Genomic DNA, 15,070 nt, shown 5'->3' on the forward strand with positions numbered 1-15,070 from the left:
AGTAGGTCCCACTTGAACGAGAGCACTGTATCGTGAAGGAACAAGGAGTTGTACTCCCCCAGAGCTAGGCAATGGGAAGAGGTCTAGTGGAAGGTGACCAATCACAGGGACCGTGAGATTGAAATCGTGTAAGTCGGAGCAGATCAAGAGGCCAAGTCTAGTAGATCTGGGGATGTGGATGTCGTTCCGTGTGTCGTTGGGAATTAGCAGCACGGTGGTCCGGGAAGCGTCTAGGAGGGGTGTGGCATGCACCGACAAACCCAGGTTGTTAAACTCCGGCGAAGGCTGAAGAACGCATGTGGACCGGTTACTGATTGGTTAGCGTGCACAACCAGTCGAATAGGGAAGTTAACAGTTGTCGCTTTTACCATAACTTCGTCTTCGCGCAAAACTTCGAACGCATCGGGGACGGTTTGTCCCGACTTCAGGTTTAATGGTTGAAAAACACGGTTGGAGGAGTAGCACGCGACCATAAAACATTGTTAATGGTGTCAACTTGAACGGCCCGTCAGACAAGTACATCCGCGCCTACAGTTTTATGTTTTAAGTTTTATGTGGCAAATTGGGGACTACTAGGAAGCAGTGAGTTAACGCGCAATGGTTCCATTGTAGGTTCAGGGCGCATACGCCCACTGCAGTGACGGCTGACGGCGGCACGGTGTTAACGGAAAAGCAAAAAGGTTTCAGCGTTAATTGAAGGTCACGATGCTTAAGTCGTAGGGTGTCAAACAGTGCCTGAGAAATTGCCGATTTGTCAGCCCACAAGGCCAGGATGACGTCGTCTGTCGGGCAAGTCATGCAAATTAATCCCACCAGCAACATTGGGGCAGTAGCGTTCTTCGCACGGTGGTTGGACAGGATGGCAGAGACACGTGTCAAGTTCTTTAAGTCGGTTCAGCGGTGGTGAGGTGGCTACAGGGAACACGGCGGTGTCGTCAATGATGGTGTCGTCACTTGAGGGCATGCGGCTTGACAGGTCGCCGTCCTCCGATTGGTCCAATTCCAGGCACCGTTCGGAGGACAGTTCCCGAGTTGGTGGTGATAATGCCTGTTCCACCTGCGCCCCACAGTTGAAGATTTTTGTAATGAATTAGATGCTTGAAGCGGCAGAGCAGGTCTTGGCCAATTTAGTGAAGCAATTTGATTTGACTGTGGGTGATGGCTATCACTGCAAGTCAATTCAATAAGTGAAGCAATTTAGGACTTCAGCTGATTCACATAAGTTTTATTTAACTTTTGTAAAAGTCAAATGTACTTATAACTCGGCTTTTGAATTAATTAATTGCTTGTATGGCGAGCAATGGTGTGGGCTTTAGGCAGAGGGAAAAGCCATCCAAACAAAAACAAAAAACGATTCAAAGAAAATAAAAAATAAAATAATAATAATTAAAAAATACAAAATTATTAATAAGAATGATTTAAAAAATAATGCTATTTTTTTCTTTTCTTTTTTTTTTTTTTTTTTAAAAAAGCTTTCCCAAAAAAAATCTTTCAGAAAATTTTAAATCAAATCAGGTTAAAAGAAAATTTTATTATTAAAAAATTAAAATGGAAAACCCAAAGTGATTAAAAAACAGACAAGCAATTAGTTACTAACTCCACTTTGTAAAGGAATCCGTTAAGTAACTAGTTACTGTAAGCGGTTATTAGTTTAAATCGTCCAAAGGTGTAGTGCGCTTTTGCTGACGGAAGATGGCGGTATTTGCTGTAGCAATGCAGCGCTTTCCGTTGGTGAGACTCGTTACAGTTGTAAATCTCAAAGCTGGTCAAAAATATCAGGCATAAAGCTTTAAACACAATCGCGGTGTCGGCATTTAAAGAAAAAAGCAAACGAGCAAAAACGGAGGGTTTTAAATTAATAGACGTCCTTTATAGTGATTGTGAGTTGAGGCGGCCAGTTAGCCGCTCTCAAGTGTGCTCGGTTGCTAGGCGACGGGTGACGCTGGGTTGCGCGGTGCTCACAGCGGAGCACAGAGGAAGCTTACCAGCAGAAAAAGCATACGGCGGTGCTATTATGAAAGCCCACGTTTATTGTTTCATAAGCAACGACTCAGGATGAACGCGATGCCTTAGCACGCATTTGGTAATAGCTTACTAGCGGCTGAGCAGCGGCTAGTTAGCAAACCGATTCCAGTCACACAGCCGGAAGTTGCGTGATGGAATGAACGCCCACGAGTGGACACTCGAGGACAACCCGGAGCTCATGCCACGGGTCACGGCCACAAAGAAGGAAACCAAGGTGGCCACGATGACATCACCGAGGTCGGGTCGCGGGGGCAGTAGCTCTAGCAGGGACGCCCAGACTTCCCTCTCCCCAGCCACTTCATCCAGCTCTTCCGGGGGGATCCCGAGGCGTTCCCAGGCCAGCCGAAGGATGTAGTCTCTCCAGCGTGTCCTGTTCATGCCCCACACATGAACACAGCGAAGCTCAGCATAAAATTCCCAAAACCACAACGGGCATATAGCTGGTTAGCTACTCCAGACGCCATACCGGGAACAGACGAGAACCATACAAATGCTCAGAATTCGGCCACTTTGCAGTTCTCGAAGGAACTTCTCAAACATAACTTTACGTATGGAATCTTCCCACAGTTCAAAACATGCAGCGCACAAAACCGATATCCAAATATCATTTGCAATACAACAACACTAGTTTCACTAGGGCTAACCTCTCGTTAACAAGTGCGCGGAACTTGGTCGCTATGGTAACGGAATGTGCTCACACATAGCTCAACCTAGATAGCAGAGGACGTGCCGAAACATGACCCTGCAAAGATGGCGGCTGCCGTCTAGGTTTATTGCAAAATATCGTGAGTTTTGTGTGTTTGGGTTTGGACAAAACTTGGCATCTCCTCACGCGGGTTGCACCAATATGTAATGTGTATACGGGTTAAATACAAATGTAATTAATTTAGGAGGAAAGAATGAGCTGGGAGCGACGACTGTGTTACTTTCGGTTTAACGTAATTTTAAATTACAGCGTTATAAATTAAGATGTTTTATCTCGTAAAAGGGGCACCACGTCACTTTTTATGTGCATAAAATTTCGGAGTGACGAGAAATCTTTTTTCCAGTCTCGTAATCCGAAGGTTGTTAGACTTTCTCAAATTTTGATAAGAGTTCTAGACGCCCCAAGGTTGTGTCCTCTCTCCGCTGCTCTTCTCTCTCTACACGAACGACTGCACCTCAGCGAACCCAACTGTCAAACTCCTGAAGTTTGCAGATGACACCACTGTCATCGGCCTCATCAAGGACGGTGACGAGTCTGCATATCGACAGGAAGCGGAGCGGCTGGAGCTGTGGTGCGGCCGACACAACCTGGAGCTGAACACGCTCAAGACTGTAGAGATGATCGTGGACTTCAGGAGGCATCCTTCGCCACAGCTGCCCCTCACGTTGTCCAGCTGCCTTGTGTCAACCGTCGAGACCTTCAAGTTCCTGGGAATTACAATCTCCCAGGACCTGAAGTGGGCGACCAACATCAACTCCGTCCTCAAAAAGGCCCAGCAGAGGATGTACTTCCTGCGGCTTCTGAGAAAGCATGGCCTGCCACCGGAGCTGCTGAGACAGTTCTACACAGCGGTCATCGAATCAGTCCTGTGTTCTTCCATCACAGTCTGGTTTGGTGCTGCTACAAAAAAGGACAAACTCCGACTGCAACGGACAATCAAAACTGCTGAAAGGATTGTCGGTACCCCCCTACCCACCCTTGAGGACTTGCACGGTGCCAGAACTAAGATAAGGGCGTGCAAAATCCTCTCGGACCCTCCCCACCCCGGTCACCAGCTCTTCCAGCTCCTTCCCTCAGGTAGGCGCTACCGATCAATGCAAACTAGAACTAGTAGACATTCCAACAGCTTCTTCCCTCTTGCAATCAACTTCTTAAACAGCTAACTTACAATTCCATTACAACAAGCTGGCAATTTTTTGACTTGAGTTCGTTGTCACATTTCTGTATTATGTATTACTCGTGCATTCACTGTAGTTGTCTCGCCGTGCTGCACTATTTGCATATAGTGGCCACTCATGCCAGAGTAGCATCTGCTCCATTTGCACACTGATTGAGGAGTATCTGTAACATTTGCACAACCATTGTCGCAGATTATCGCACTACTCGTCACTTTAAACCGCATACACTCCTTGAAGTCTCAGTGCCCTTTGCACAATGGTCATTGCACCGGACTATTGCGATATTAGCCATTCGAACTGAGGACTCTGCATCTTTTTGCACAATTGTTGTTTGTTGTTGTTTTTTGTCAATGTCTTTATGTCTCCAAAGTGTTCTGTAAATTGACTGTCTGTTGTACTAGAGCGGCTCCAACTACCGGAGACAAATTCCTTGTGTGTTTTGGACATACTTGGCAAATAAAGATGATTCTGATTCTGATTCTGATCTTCAGCCTGTATTTCCTACCTTTGCGTCAAATTCTTCAGAACTTAAATTTCGACTATCGTAGCTATGCAGATGACATGACAGATGATATCTAGCAGTGTGTCCAGATGACTACAGGTCAATTGAGGTGTTGTGTCATTGTCTAAAACAGATAAATAACTAAATGAGCCAACATTTTCTTCAATTAAACCACAACAAAAGATAATTGTTTTTGACAACAAACAAAAGAGGATTGGTGTTAGTAAATACCTGGAGTCACTCTCTTTAAAAACCAAAGGCCAAGTCCAACATCTGAAGAACATATCCAGAGTGAAAGCTTGCATGTGCTAAGCTAGTCCATGCTTTTATCTCAAGTAGACTTGACTATTGTAATGGTCTTCTGACTGGATTCCCCAAAAAGAGCATTAAACAGCTGCAACTCATTCAAATTGCTGCAGCTCGGGTTCTGACCAGGACAAAGAGGTCAGAGCATCTTACTCCAATTCTAAAGTCTTTACACTGGCTCCTAGTAAGCTTGAGAATAGATTTTAAAGTTATGCTACTGGTCTATAAATCACTAAACGGTTTAGGTCCTGAATACATGAAAGAAATGCTAATGGAATATAAACCCAGTAGGGCTCTGAGATCGACAGACTCAGGTCAAATAGTGGACCACAGAGTCCAAAGCAAACATGGTGAAGCAGCATTTAGTTAATATGCTGCACACAAATGGAATAAGTTGCCAACAGAAGTGATGTCATCCCAAAGTGTGAATGTTTTTAAGTCCAGGTTAAACACGCTTCTTTTTTCTCATGCTTTTTAGAGCATTTCCACTTTTAAGAAAGAAGTAAGAAATATACTTACACTGTACGCTGTTTTAACTCTACTTTTTTCCGTCTTTTTTTTAAATGGTTATAAGAAGTTTTTTTCTTTATTTTTAAATGCTTTTAATCATGTAAAGCACATTGAGTTACCTTGTGTATGAAATGCGCTATATAAATAAATTTGCTTTGCTTTGCTTAGTGCGATAATGTGGAACATTGACAATTGTTCAAATGATGCAGATAGTTCTCAAGCACGAGTGGCCAGTATTGGTCAACAATGGATATGCAAATAGTGCAGAGTGACGAGACTACTACAGTGAGTGCAGGAATAATGTAGTAGTTGTCTCCACATAGATGTGCAAAAGTGGCAGCATGTTAGAATGAAATTGTAAGTCAACTGTTAAAGAGATTTTGAACTGTGATTTTATCCCTCCCTCTTCCTCAAAAGCCACAGGAAGTACATCCTCTGGTGGGCCTTTTATTTTGACTACCCTCCCATCTTCTGGTATTATAATTAGTCATCCTCAACGTTCATCCAAATTCGCATCTGGATTCTAAGTAGTGTTGTTACATTCGCGAACGTTTCGTTCAGAAGAACGAATCTTTTTAGTGAAGGAACTGATCTGAATGAGTTCATGAAATGATTCGTTCTTTTAGCTTGGCCGCCGCCGTGAGTTGAGCGAGTCGGTTGGGAGCGGAAACGGAACTGCTGAAGCGTTCTGTCACTCACTTCTGAATCTTTGGCGAGTGACCAATGAGCAGCCAGCGTGCAGGCGGGGGAGGGACATCTGTGTCTCTCATTTGATTATTGAAGATTTTTATTTCATAATAATAATAATAGGCGGCACGGTGGACGACTGGTTAGGCTGATTTAAAAGCCTTATGGGTAAAAGGTTTATTGTAGAGCGCAGCAGTGCAATGGAACAAATTATCAAAGGAATTAAAAGCAAGTGAACTCTTAAGAAGTGCCTACAAAACATTTCTTAATTACACAAATTTTGTCATGAACTGTGGCCTGCAGTCCTTTTGCTGGAGCCTGGGTGGCGCTTTGCGCTCCTCTCTTTCTCCCTCCCTCCCTCCCTCTCTCTTCCCAGTAATTAGCAACACCTTGGCCGTGCACCTTTCATCAATCAGCCCTCATCATCACCTGCATTTAAGCCTGCCAGATCCCAGAAACTCTCGCCAGAGTATTGCAGTTTCTCCAAGCGGTACAACGGCTCCCCAGTCTCCAAGTAAGCCTACTTGTCATTGTTCTGACCTTCGTGTTCTTCCCTGTCCTCTCTATATCCTCCGTGTCCCTCGTCAAGTGGATCTCTGCCACCTTGCCGTCAAGACAGCCGCCCGTCCTCATCACTGCCTGCCACGTATTCTGTACCTCAACAACCCGCCAACGCATCCCAAGGACAATCCTTATTTCCCTTTCAATAAACTGTTCATCACAACCTCTCTGCCTCCACCTGCTCTTGGGTCCAGTCTCTATCCGATCGAGACAGAATACTCTGGCCAGCCATGGACCCAGCAATCCCGAAGGCGCTTAAACATGCACTCAACCTCCAAGGCGCCCACATAGGGCGACAGGACCGAGCGCTTCAAGAAATCAGGGAATCCTTACACTCCCTCACTCAACAAGTCTCCCTCCTGTTTTCGAAAATGCAATCCGACCTTCCTCCCGTGAGTACTCCTTCTGAGCCCGCAGCCAGCCCGCCTCCCGTACAAAGAACCTCATGTCCCTCCGACCTAGGTGCATGTAGCCAGTTCCTTCTTTATTGTTCCCTAGTTTTCAACCTTCAACCGTACAGTTATCCCACCGAAAAATCCAAGGTCGCATTTGTCACTAACCTCCTCCGCAGTAAACAGCTAAATGCTTTTTTACTTCATGGCCAGGGGACTACAGATGAAAACTAGCCTTCTGGCTAATTCTGGCTTTTTTAACCATGTGTACTTCATGTGTTTTATGAAATTGCATTGTCCCCTTTCAAATAAACTGATTAATAATAATAATAAATGGTCTACCTCGTTATGGCACAACTCCTCCCAACAACTCCAGTCATTCGATTCTTTTTCCGCAGAACTAAAAAACGTATTTGATCACCCAGTTCAGGGCAGAGAAGCCACCCGCCGCCTCCTTACACTCACTGAGGGCTCTTGTTCCGTAACTGCTTATTCGATTGAATGTAGGATACTTCCGGGTGAATGCAGGTGGGATGATGCTGCGCTTAGGGGGATTTTCATTAACGGCCTTTCGGAACAGCTTAAAGATGAGCTCGCTTCCCGGGATAAGCCCTCCTCTCTCTACGATCTCATAGCATTCACCATTCGTCTGGATAACATTGAGAGCACGAGAGAGGGGGCTTCGAGCACGTAAAATTACTTCCACCGTGAGCACCGCACCGTCAGCATCTCACCCGCCTTCTGCACCACCTACTGCCCCTTTGTCACCCCTCACTGCACCTGATGAACCCATGCAAATTGGTAACACCCGACTGGACCCCCAGGAACGTCAGCGTCGCGTCATCCAGCGGCTGTCCATTTATTGCGGTCAATCAGGTCATTTCATTGCCACATGCCCCCTGCAACTAAAAGACCAGGCTCACCACGATCCGAGAGCACCGTAGTGAGCCAAACCACCATTTCCTCTAGCTCTTTCTTCCGTCTGACCGTTCCTGCTTGCGTCCTAACACACCCATAGTAGCCCTAATAGATTCCGATGCCAATGATAATTTTATTCACGAAGGTATAGCACATAAGCTCCAACTCCCTCTCCAACCACTTCCGTCTCCTAAAAATGTCACAGCCCTGGATGGCCGAGTCATATCACCTGTCACCCACCAAACAGTACCGTTCACCTTGCGTATTTCCAGAAATCACTGCGAAAACATTTCTCTTTTCGTTATCCCTTCCCCTGAGACCCCATTAGTCCTCGGAATTCCCTGGCTAAAATAACATAGCCCCGCCATCACTGGATAGAGCCCTCACTGCCATTCAAACTGCCTGCTCTGTGCTATACCGCCCTCTGGAAACCCACCACCATCTGCCACACCAGTTGACCTCTCCGGAGTCACCGAAGAATATCATGATCTCTCTCCGATGTTCAGCAAAAACCTGGCCATTTCTTTGTCCCCTCCACCACCCTTGCAACTGTGCAATCAATCTCCTGCCGGGGGCCCCTCTTCTCTCCAGCCGTCTCTTCAATCCCTCCCGCCCGGAGAAAAAGGCGATGGAGGATTACATCCGTGATTCCCTGGAGGGGGATGAATGGAAGACCACTTTCAATACCCCACTCGGACACTCTGAATATTTGGTCATGCCTTCGGATTAAGCAACACCCCCGCAGTCTTCCAAGCATTCATCAACGACATCCTCGGTGATTTGTTAAACCGGTTCGTTTTTGTTTACCTGGACGACATTCTCATTTTCTCCCGCTCCCCGAAGAACACAGCACTCATGTACGCCAAGACCTCCAGCGCCTCCTCGAAAACCGTCTGTATGTCAAACTGGAGAAATGCAAATTCCACCTCTCCTCCGTACATTTTCTTAGCTACATCATTGCCCCTCTCCAGCCCTGCAGAACCACAACCCGTTCTCCCTTGCTTGTGTTTTGTTGGCGCAGCCACCTGGAAGATTGAATAGGTGGTTAAGGAGGCTCACAAGACTCACCCGGATCCCAAGACCGGGCCTCTGAACCGCCTGTTCGTACCCAACTACGCACGCTCTGACATCCTTCAGTGGGCCCACAACTCCAAGCTCACCTGTCATCTCGGCATCACCCACACCATTCTGTTCATCCAGCAGCACTTCTGGTGGCCCAGCATCGTTAAAGACACCCGGGAGTTTGTCCAAGCCTGCTCCGTCTGCGCCCAAGGGAGGTCTTCACACCTACCCACAGCTGGTCTGCTGCGTCCTTTGCCTATCTGAAGCCGCCCTTGGTCCCACATCGTTTTGGATTTTGTTACTGGCCTACCCCCCCTGAAGGTAACTCAATCATTCTCACTATTATCGATCGCTTTTCCAAATATGTCCATTGTGTACCCCTCCCCAAACTTCCATCTGCCTTTGAAACTGCTAACCTCCTTGTCCAAAAACGTCTTTAAACTCCATGGAATCCCCATCGACATCGTCTCTGACCGCGGACCCCAGTTCTCCTCCCTTGTCTGGAAGGAATTCTGTAGAGCGCTGGGCGCAGCAGCCAGCTTGTCTTTGGGTTATCATCCACAAACCAACGGCCAGACGGAGCAGGCTTATCAGTCCCTATAATCGGCCCTCCGCTGTGTTGCCGCACGCAACCCCTTCTCCTGGAGCTCGTTCCTGCCGTGGATTGAATATGCCCACAACTCCCTCACCAGTTCCGCTACCGGTATGTCCCCATTCATGGCTTGCTATGGTTTCAACCTCCATTATTCAAGGACCTACAGCAGGAGCACACATCTTTAACTACACAGCATTTAGTTAAAAAGAGGAAAGTTGCGTTTTCACAGATATTTTAACTGTGGCTCTACTGAGTCCTCAAGTCTATTTCGGCCTCCATTATTCAAGGAATTCCCTGGCTCAAACAACATAACCCCGCCATAGACTGGACGCGCTTATCCATCACTGGATGGAGCCCTCACTGTCATTCACACTACCTGCTCTCTAAACACTGGGAGCATTCATGCAAAGTTCTTAATATACACAAACTGAATTAAATTTGGTGAAGACTGTCACTAGTGATTTTGCAATTTGCAGTAACTCTCAACCACTAGTGGGTGTCGCTTGTGCTCCATCAATTGTCCCAGAGGGCTTGGGCTTGTTATTTATCCTTGCATGCAATTTTTTTATATATCAAAAGAACATACTTTGTTGCTGTATTTGAGTCTTGTGAAAAGGGCGGCGAATATCCATTCCATTGTTGTCAAACTGTCTAGAGCAGACACCCTTGAAAAGTGGGTTTCTTAAATTCTTGGTCATGAAGTCAGTGTCCAGAAAAAGTTCTTTGTTGGTGAGACCCTCCAGACTGGCTGGGGGCAGGGGGTGACTGTTAATTAATTTAGCGTCCGGGTGACAAACCAGGTTTCCTGTGTCTTTAGCTGATAAGTGGACCAGGCCTCCCTTAGATGTTGTGTGTGTGTACACAGACCGGTTCAGGAGACAGGTATGCAGAACAATCAGAGATTGGGGGTGCCATCTGGTTGACCGTGTATCCGTTACACTGATTCTAATTCTGATCGTGAAGGAGTTTAAAGTCACGCCGCTGCTCCTTCACATCGAGAGTAGCCAGATGAAGTGGTTCGGGTATCTGATTAGGATGTCCCCTGGACACCTCCCTGGTGAGGTGTTCCAGGCATTTCCAACCGGGAGGAGGCCCTGGAGACGACCCAGAACACACTGGAGAGACTACGTCTCACAGCTGGCCTAGGAATGCCTTGGGATCCCCCCGGAAAAGCTAGACAAAGTGGCTGGGGAAAGGAAAGTCTTGGCTTACCTGCGTAAGCTGCTGTCGCCATGACCTGATCATAGATAAGTACAAGATGATGGATGGATGGATAGTCACCTATAGAAAAGGCATAAACTGACAGACAATGGATGGATGGATGGATGGATGGACAGTCACCTATAGAAACTCCATAAACTGACAGACAAATTTAAATTAGAAAATGATTTATAATAGTAACATTCAATTGATACAACAATATGGCATCTCAGAAATGTAAACAATTGCAGCGTCTGCCTATGACACAGCCAGCAGGGGGTGACTTTGATGACGTGGCAGTATTCAAGTGTCGTCCCAGTTCCTAGGGCTATTTTCTAAACCCTTCATCTTGGCCCTCCAAACGAAGGGCTAAGGGGAAGAGGTAAGAGGAAGGGGAAGGGCTAAGGGGTAGAATTGGTATTGGCCCCAAGCAATAACTGTATGTCACAAAACAGACACGCTAAACTCTTCAGGTCAAGATTCAGCTATCTACCTGGACCTCAAAGATAAACAGCACTATTTTAATGATAAAAATTGACACATATTCTGGACAGCAAAGTCAGATGGTTTGAAAGAAGAGTGAGAGAGGCCATCTACGTTAAGGTCGAGAAACCATCTCACAACACAGCAGGTAGCCTACAAAAACATACAATGCCTTCCTTTCGTCCCTTCCAAAGAAACTCAACATTAAAGCCTCTAAACAAATAACAAACAACGCAACCATCTTTGGCTTTGTTTCAAGTGCCTACACAACCATTTTTACAACTGAGAGGAATATGACCAAGGGTGATTCCACCCCAAAAGACTGTTATTGTCCGGCAAATGCCTCTCCTCAATGCATTTTAATGCCTGTTTTTTTTTTCCATTCAAAAAGATTGAAGTTTGTGGTTGGGGCGTGTCTCTAACATAGAGGATACATTGTTGGGTTTCCACACAAACTCAGGCAAGAGCTGTCCGATCTAGCCTAATGCATCAACTGATGAGGCCAGTTCGGATGACAGGCAAAACATCTTCCAAGACAACCAGAACAGTCGAGTTGCATTCGATACAATGTCCTGACAATGAAAGGACCTGGATGAATGGATGGCAATATTCACAGGGAAAGCTAAAAATGGTATGTGTGTTTTTAAGGGCAGGGCAACTTAAACTTCCTCTCATCTCATCACATTGATTGGACTCTTGGTTGGCTGACTCCTGACTCCGATTAGTTCATGGAGTCATTAGTTTTGGGGTTCATGTGTTTTTTTCCATCCTGTACTGTCAATGCTTACATGGTGTTTTTATCTGCATGTTTTGTAATTCATGTTTGCAGTCATTAGTGTTTTGTTTTTGTTTTTTTGCTCAATTTTAGACCTAAAAATGCAGTTGTAGCAATCATCATATAATCTTACTACAATTTCAACACTGAGGCACAATTTTTGTTCTGTTTGCCTTTGCAGAAACAACCCAATAAACAAGAAATCTCCTGGCTGGTAATGGCTGTCACCCTGTTGTCCCTCTGTATGCTAGTTCTGATATCTGGCTTGACCTTGATGATACTAAAAACAAGAAAGAAGCGCCAGTCCGAGGGAGCTTACAGCCCCAGCTCTGAGGAGCTGGCTGGGGCTCAGTTGGAGATGGACAGAATGCTCAAAGTTCCACCAGAGGAAAGACTCATCTGACAGAGATTATGAAGATTGGAGTTTAGATTGATATTTTAGAGAGAGAGAGAGAAAGAGAGAGAGAGAGAGGTTGCATGTTGGTAATTGTACAGTAAGTAATCATGGAGACGTGAAAGATTGTGATGATAGAAGTTTGGACAGAAATCTTAAGTCGCATAATGTCAAAATATATATATTTTCTTAAATCTGTGTGGCATCCCTGGCAATGTTGCTGTTCCACCAGCAGACTACAGCAAAGTAGATGGCACTTGCCAGTACAGACTGGAAGAAGATGTCCAACATATTGCTGCGCACTTGAAGGATCTAAGCTTCCTCTGAAAACAATGTCTGGTCATTCCACTCTTGTACAGAGCATCCGTGTTAGTATTGGAATTGCAGTCCAATGTTCAAGTGTACCGCCAAGGACTTGTTCTGCTGCACCATCTCTGTGTTCTTTTTTTCCCTTAACAAAATGTATATATATTGATGATAATTAAAAAACTAATCATAATCAAGGGGTTCAATTCCCGGCTCCGCCTGTGTGGAGTTTGCATGTTCTCCCCGTGCCTGCGTGGGTTTCTCCGGGCACTCCGGTTTCCTCCCACATCCCAAAAACATGCATGCTAGGTTAATTGACAACTCTAAATTGCCCGTAGGTGTGAATGTGAGTGCGAATTGTTGTTTGTTTGTATGTGCCCTGTGATTGGCTGGCAACCAGTTCAGGGGGTACCCCGCCTCCTGCCCGATGACAGCTGGGATAGGCTCCAGCACGCCCGCGACCCTAGTGAGGAGAAGCGGCTCAGAAAATGGATGGATGGATAATAATAATCATACTAACTAACTGACTAACGAACTAACCAATAAATTAACAACCAGAAAAGAAACAAAAACTAGAACAGAAAAAAGTTTACATCCAACAAATATTCATGTAAAAAAAAAAAGGAAAAGGAGAAATAATGAACTAATTAATTTGGGTTGTTTGCTAGTGAGGGCCGGTGGACGACTGGTTAGCATATCTGCCTCACAGTTTTGAGGACCGGGGTTCAAATCCCGACCTCGCCTGTGTGGAGTTTGCATGTTCTCCCCATCCCTGCGTGAGTTTTCTCCGGGAACTCCGGTTTCCTCCCACATCCCCAAAACATGCATCGTAGGTTAATTGTAAACTCTAAATTGCCCATAGGTGTGAATGTGAGTCAAAATGGTTGTTTGTTGATATGTGCCCTGTGATTGGCTGGCGACCAATTCAGGGTGTACCCCGCCTCTCGCCCGAAGATAGCTGGGATAGGCTCCAGCACGCCCGTGACCCTAGTGAGGAGAAGCGGCTCAGAAAATGGATGGATGAATTAAATGTGTGTGCTTGTTTTCATGTGCTTGACTGACTCAAAAATTTGCCGTTAGCTTGAAGCTGCTAGTGAAAGGTATCCCCGCGAGGACGTTAGGACCTACGGTTAAAATCACTCATGGGTACGTTCACTGCATACTACGTAGTTCCTTGAACGAAAGATGAATGAATGAATTAATGTTTGCCACTGCCCCTCCCATGCGTGAATTGAGAGGTGAGGGAGTGCGCCACTGGGCACCGATGCAGAGACCACCCCCGCCCCAATCGCCGACCCTCACCATTACATGTCCCATGTCACACACCCCACCTGCCTACTCTACTGTATGTGCTATATGTATTAATGAATATGTAATATGTTTAATGTTACTAGATGTGTACTGTAGATTTGAGTGGATGTGATGCATTAAAAACATTATTTTGTTTATTTATTTTATTTTTCCCCCCTAAGCTGATGTGTACTGCATTAAAAAGAACAGGGGATGTGACGGGGCCAGCCATGGTGGAGCATCGTGATGCAGAGAAGATATCCCAGCCCAAAACCCGCCGAGTTGCTTTTCCTCCCGAGATATCTCACATCTATCACATAAACAAGGACCCAACACCGCAGTGTCCAAAATAAATACCTTAATTCAGATAAGGAAGGACAAACAAACACAAATAAAATAAATAAAAAAACAAAAACAAACAATCCAGCACTTGGACTTGGACTTGGTTTTCCACCAAAGACACATCAGTTAAAATCAAAGGTTAGAGGGCTGAAATTTGGCCACACAGTTGTGAAGAAGTTAAACTTTAAAATGACACCATGGCGCAATTTCTAATTTTCCATCCATCCATCCATTTTCTGAGCCGCTTCTCCTCACTAGGGTCGCGGGCATGCTGGAGCCTATCCCAGCTGTCATCGGGCAGGAGGCGGGGTACACCCTGAACTGGTTGCCAGCCAATCGCAGGAACAAACAACCATTCGCACTCACAGTCATGCCTACGGACAATTTAGAGTCTCCAATTCATGCATGTTTTTGGGATGTGGGAGGAAACCGGAGTGCCCGGAGAAAACCCACGCAGGCACGGGGAGAACATGCAAACTCCACACAGGTGGGGCCGGGGATTGAACTGTGAGGCTGACGCTCTAACCAGTCGTCCACCGTGCCGCTAATTTCTAATTTTTATTTTGAATTAAGCTAGGCGAGCGAAAGAAAGTTGGCCAGATGTTTGCTATTCGCCTGACATTCAGAAGAAGAAGAATCACCTTTTATTGTCATGAACATGCATGCATGCACACGAAATTTGTTCTCTGCCTTTTACCCATCACAGTGAACACATACACGTTAGTGGAACACACTGGAGCAGGGAGCAGCTGAAGCGCCCAGGGAGCATTTCGGGGTATCAGTGACTTGCTATAAGATACCACAGCCGGGGGATGTTGGCGGATGGTCCAGTCGGGGT

At 45.9% G+C, this 15,070-nt stretch overlaps 1 protein-coding gene across 1 annotated transcript in view; it reads left to right on the forward strand.

Annotated features, from left to right (window-relative positions):
• The window catches only part of crb2a (crumbs cell polarity complex component 2a), a 149,087-nt gene extending 135,041 nt beyond the window's left edge, over positions 1–14,046 (forward strand). Inside the window, exon 13 of the mRNA XM_061799751.1 lies at positions 12,082–14,046. Within this exon, the coding sequence (XP_061655735.1) occupies positions 12,082–12,303 (222 nt within the window). The 3' untranslated portion in view covers positions 12,304–14,046. The remainder of the gene's footprint in view (positions 1–12,081) is intronic.
• The last annotated feature ends 1,024 nt before the right edge of the window (positions 14,047–15,070 follow it).

The sequence above is a fragment of the Phyllopteryx taeniolatus genome, chromosome 15 (genome assembly GCF_024500385.1).
Source record: "Phyllopteryx taeniolatus isolate TA_2022b chromosome 15, UOR_Ptae_1.2, whole genome shotgun sequence".
In the NCBI taxonomy this organism is placed as follows: domain Eukaryota; kingdom Metazoa; phylum Chordata; class Actinopteri; order Syngnathiformes; family Syngnathidae; genus Phyllopteryx; species Phyllopteryx taeniolatus.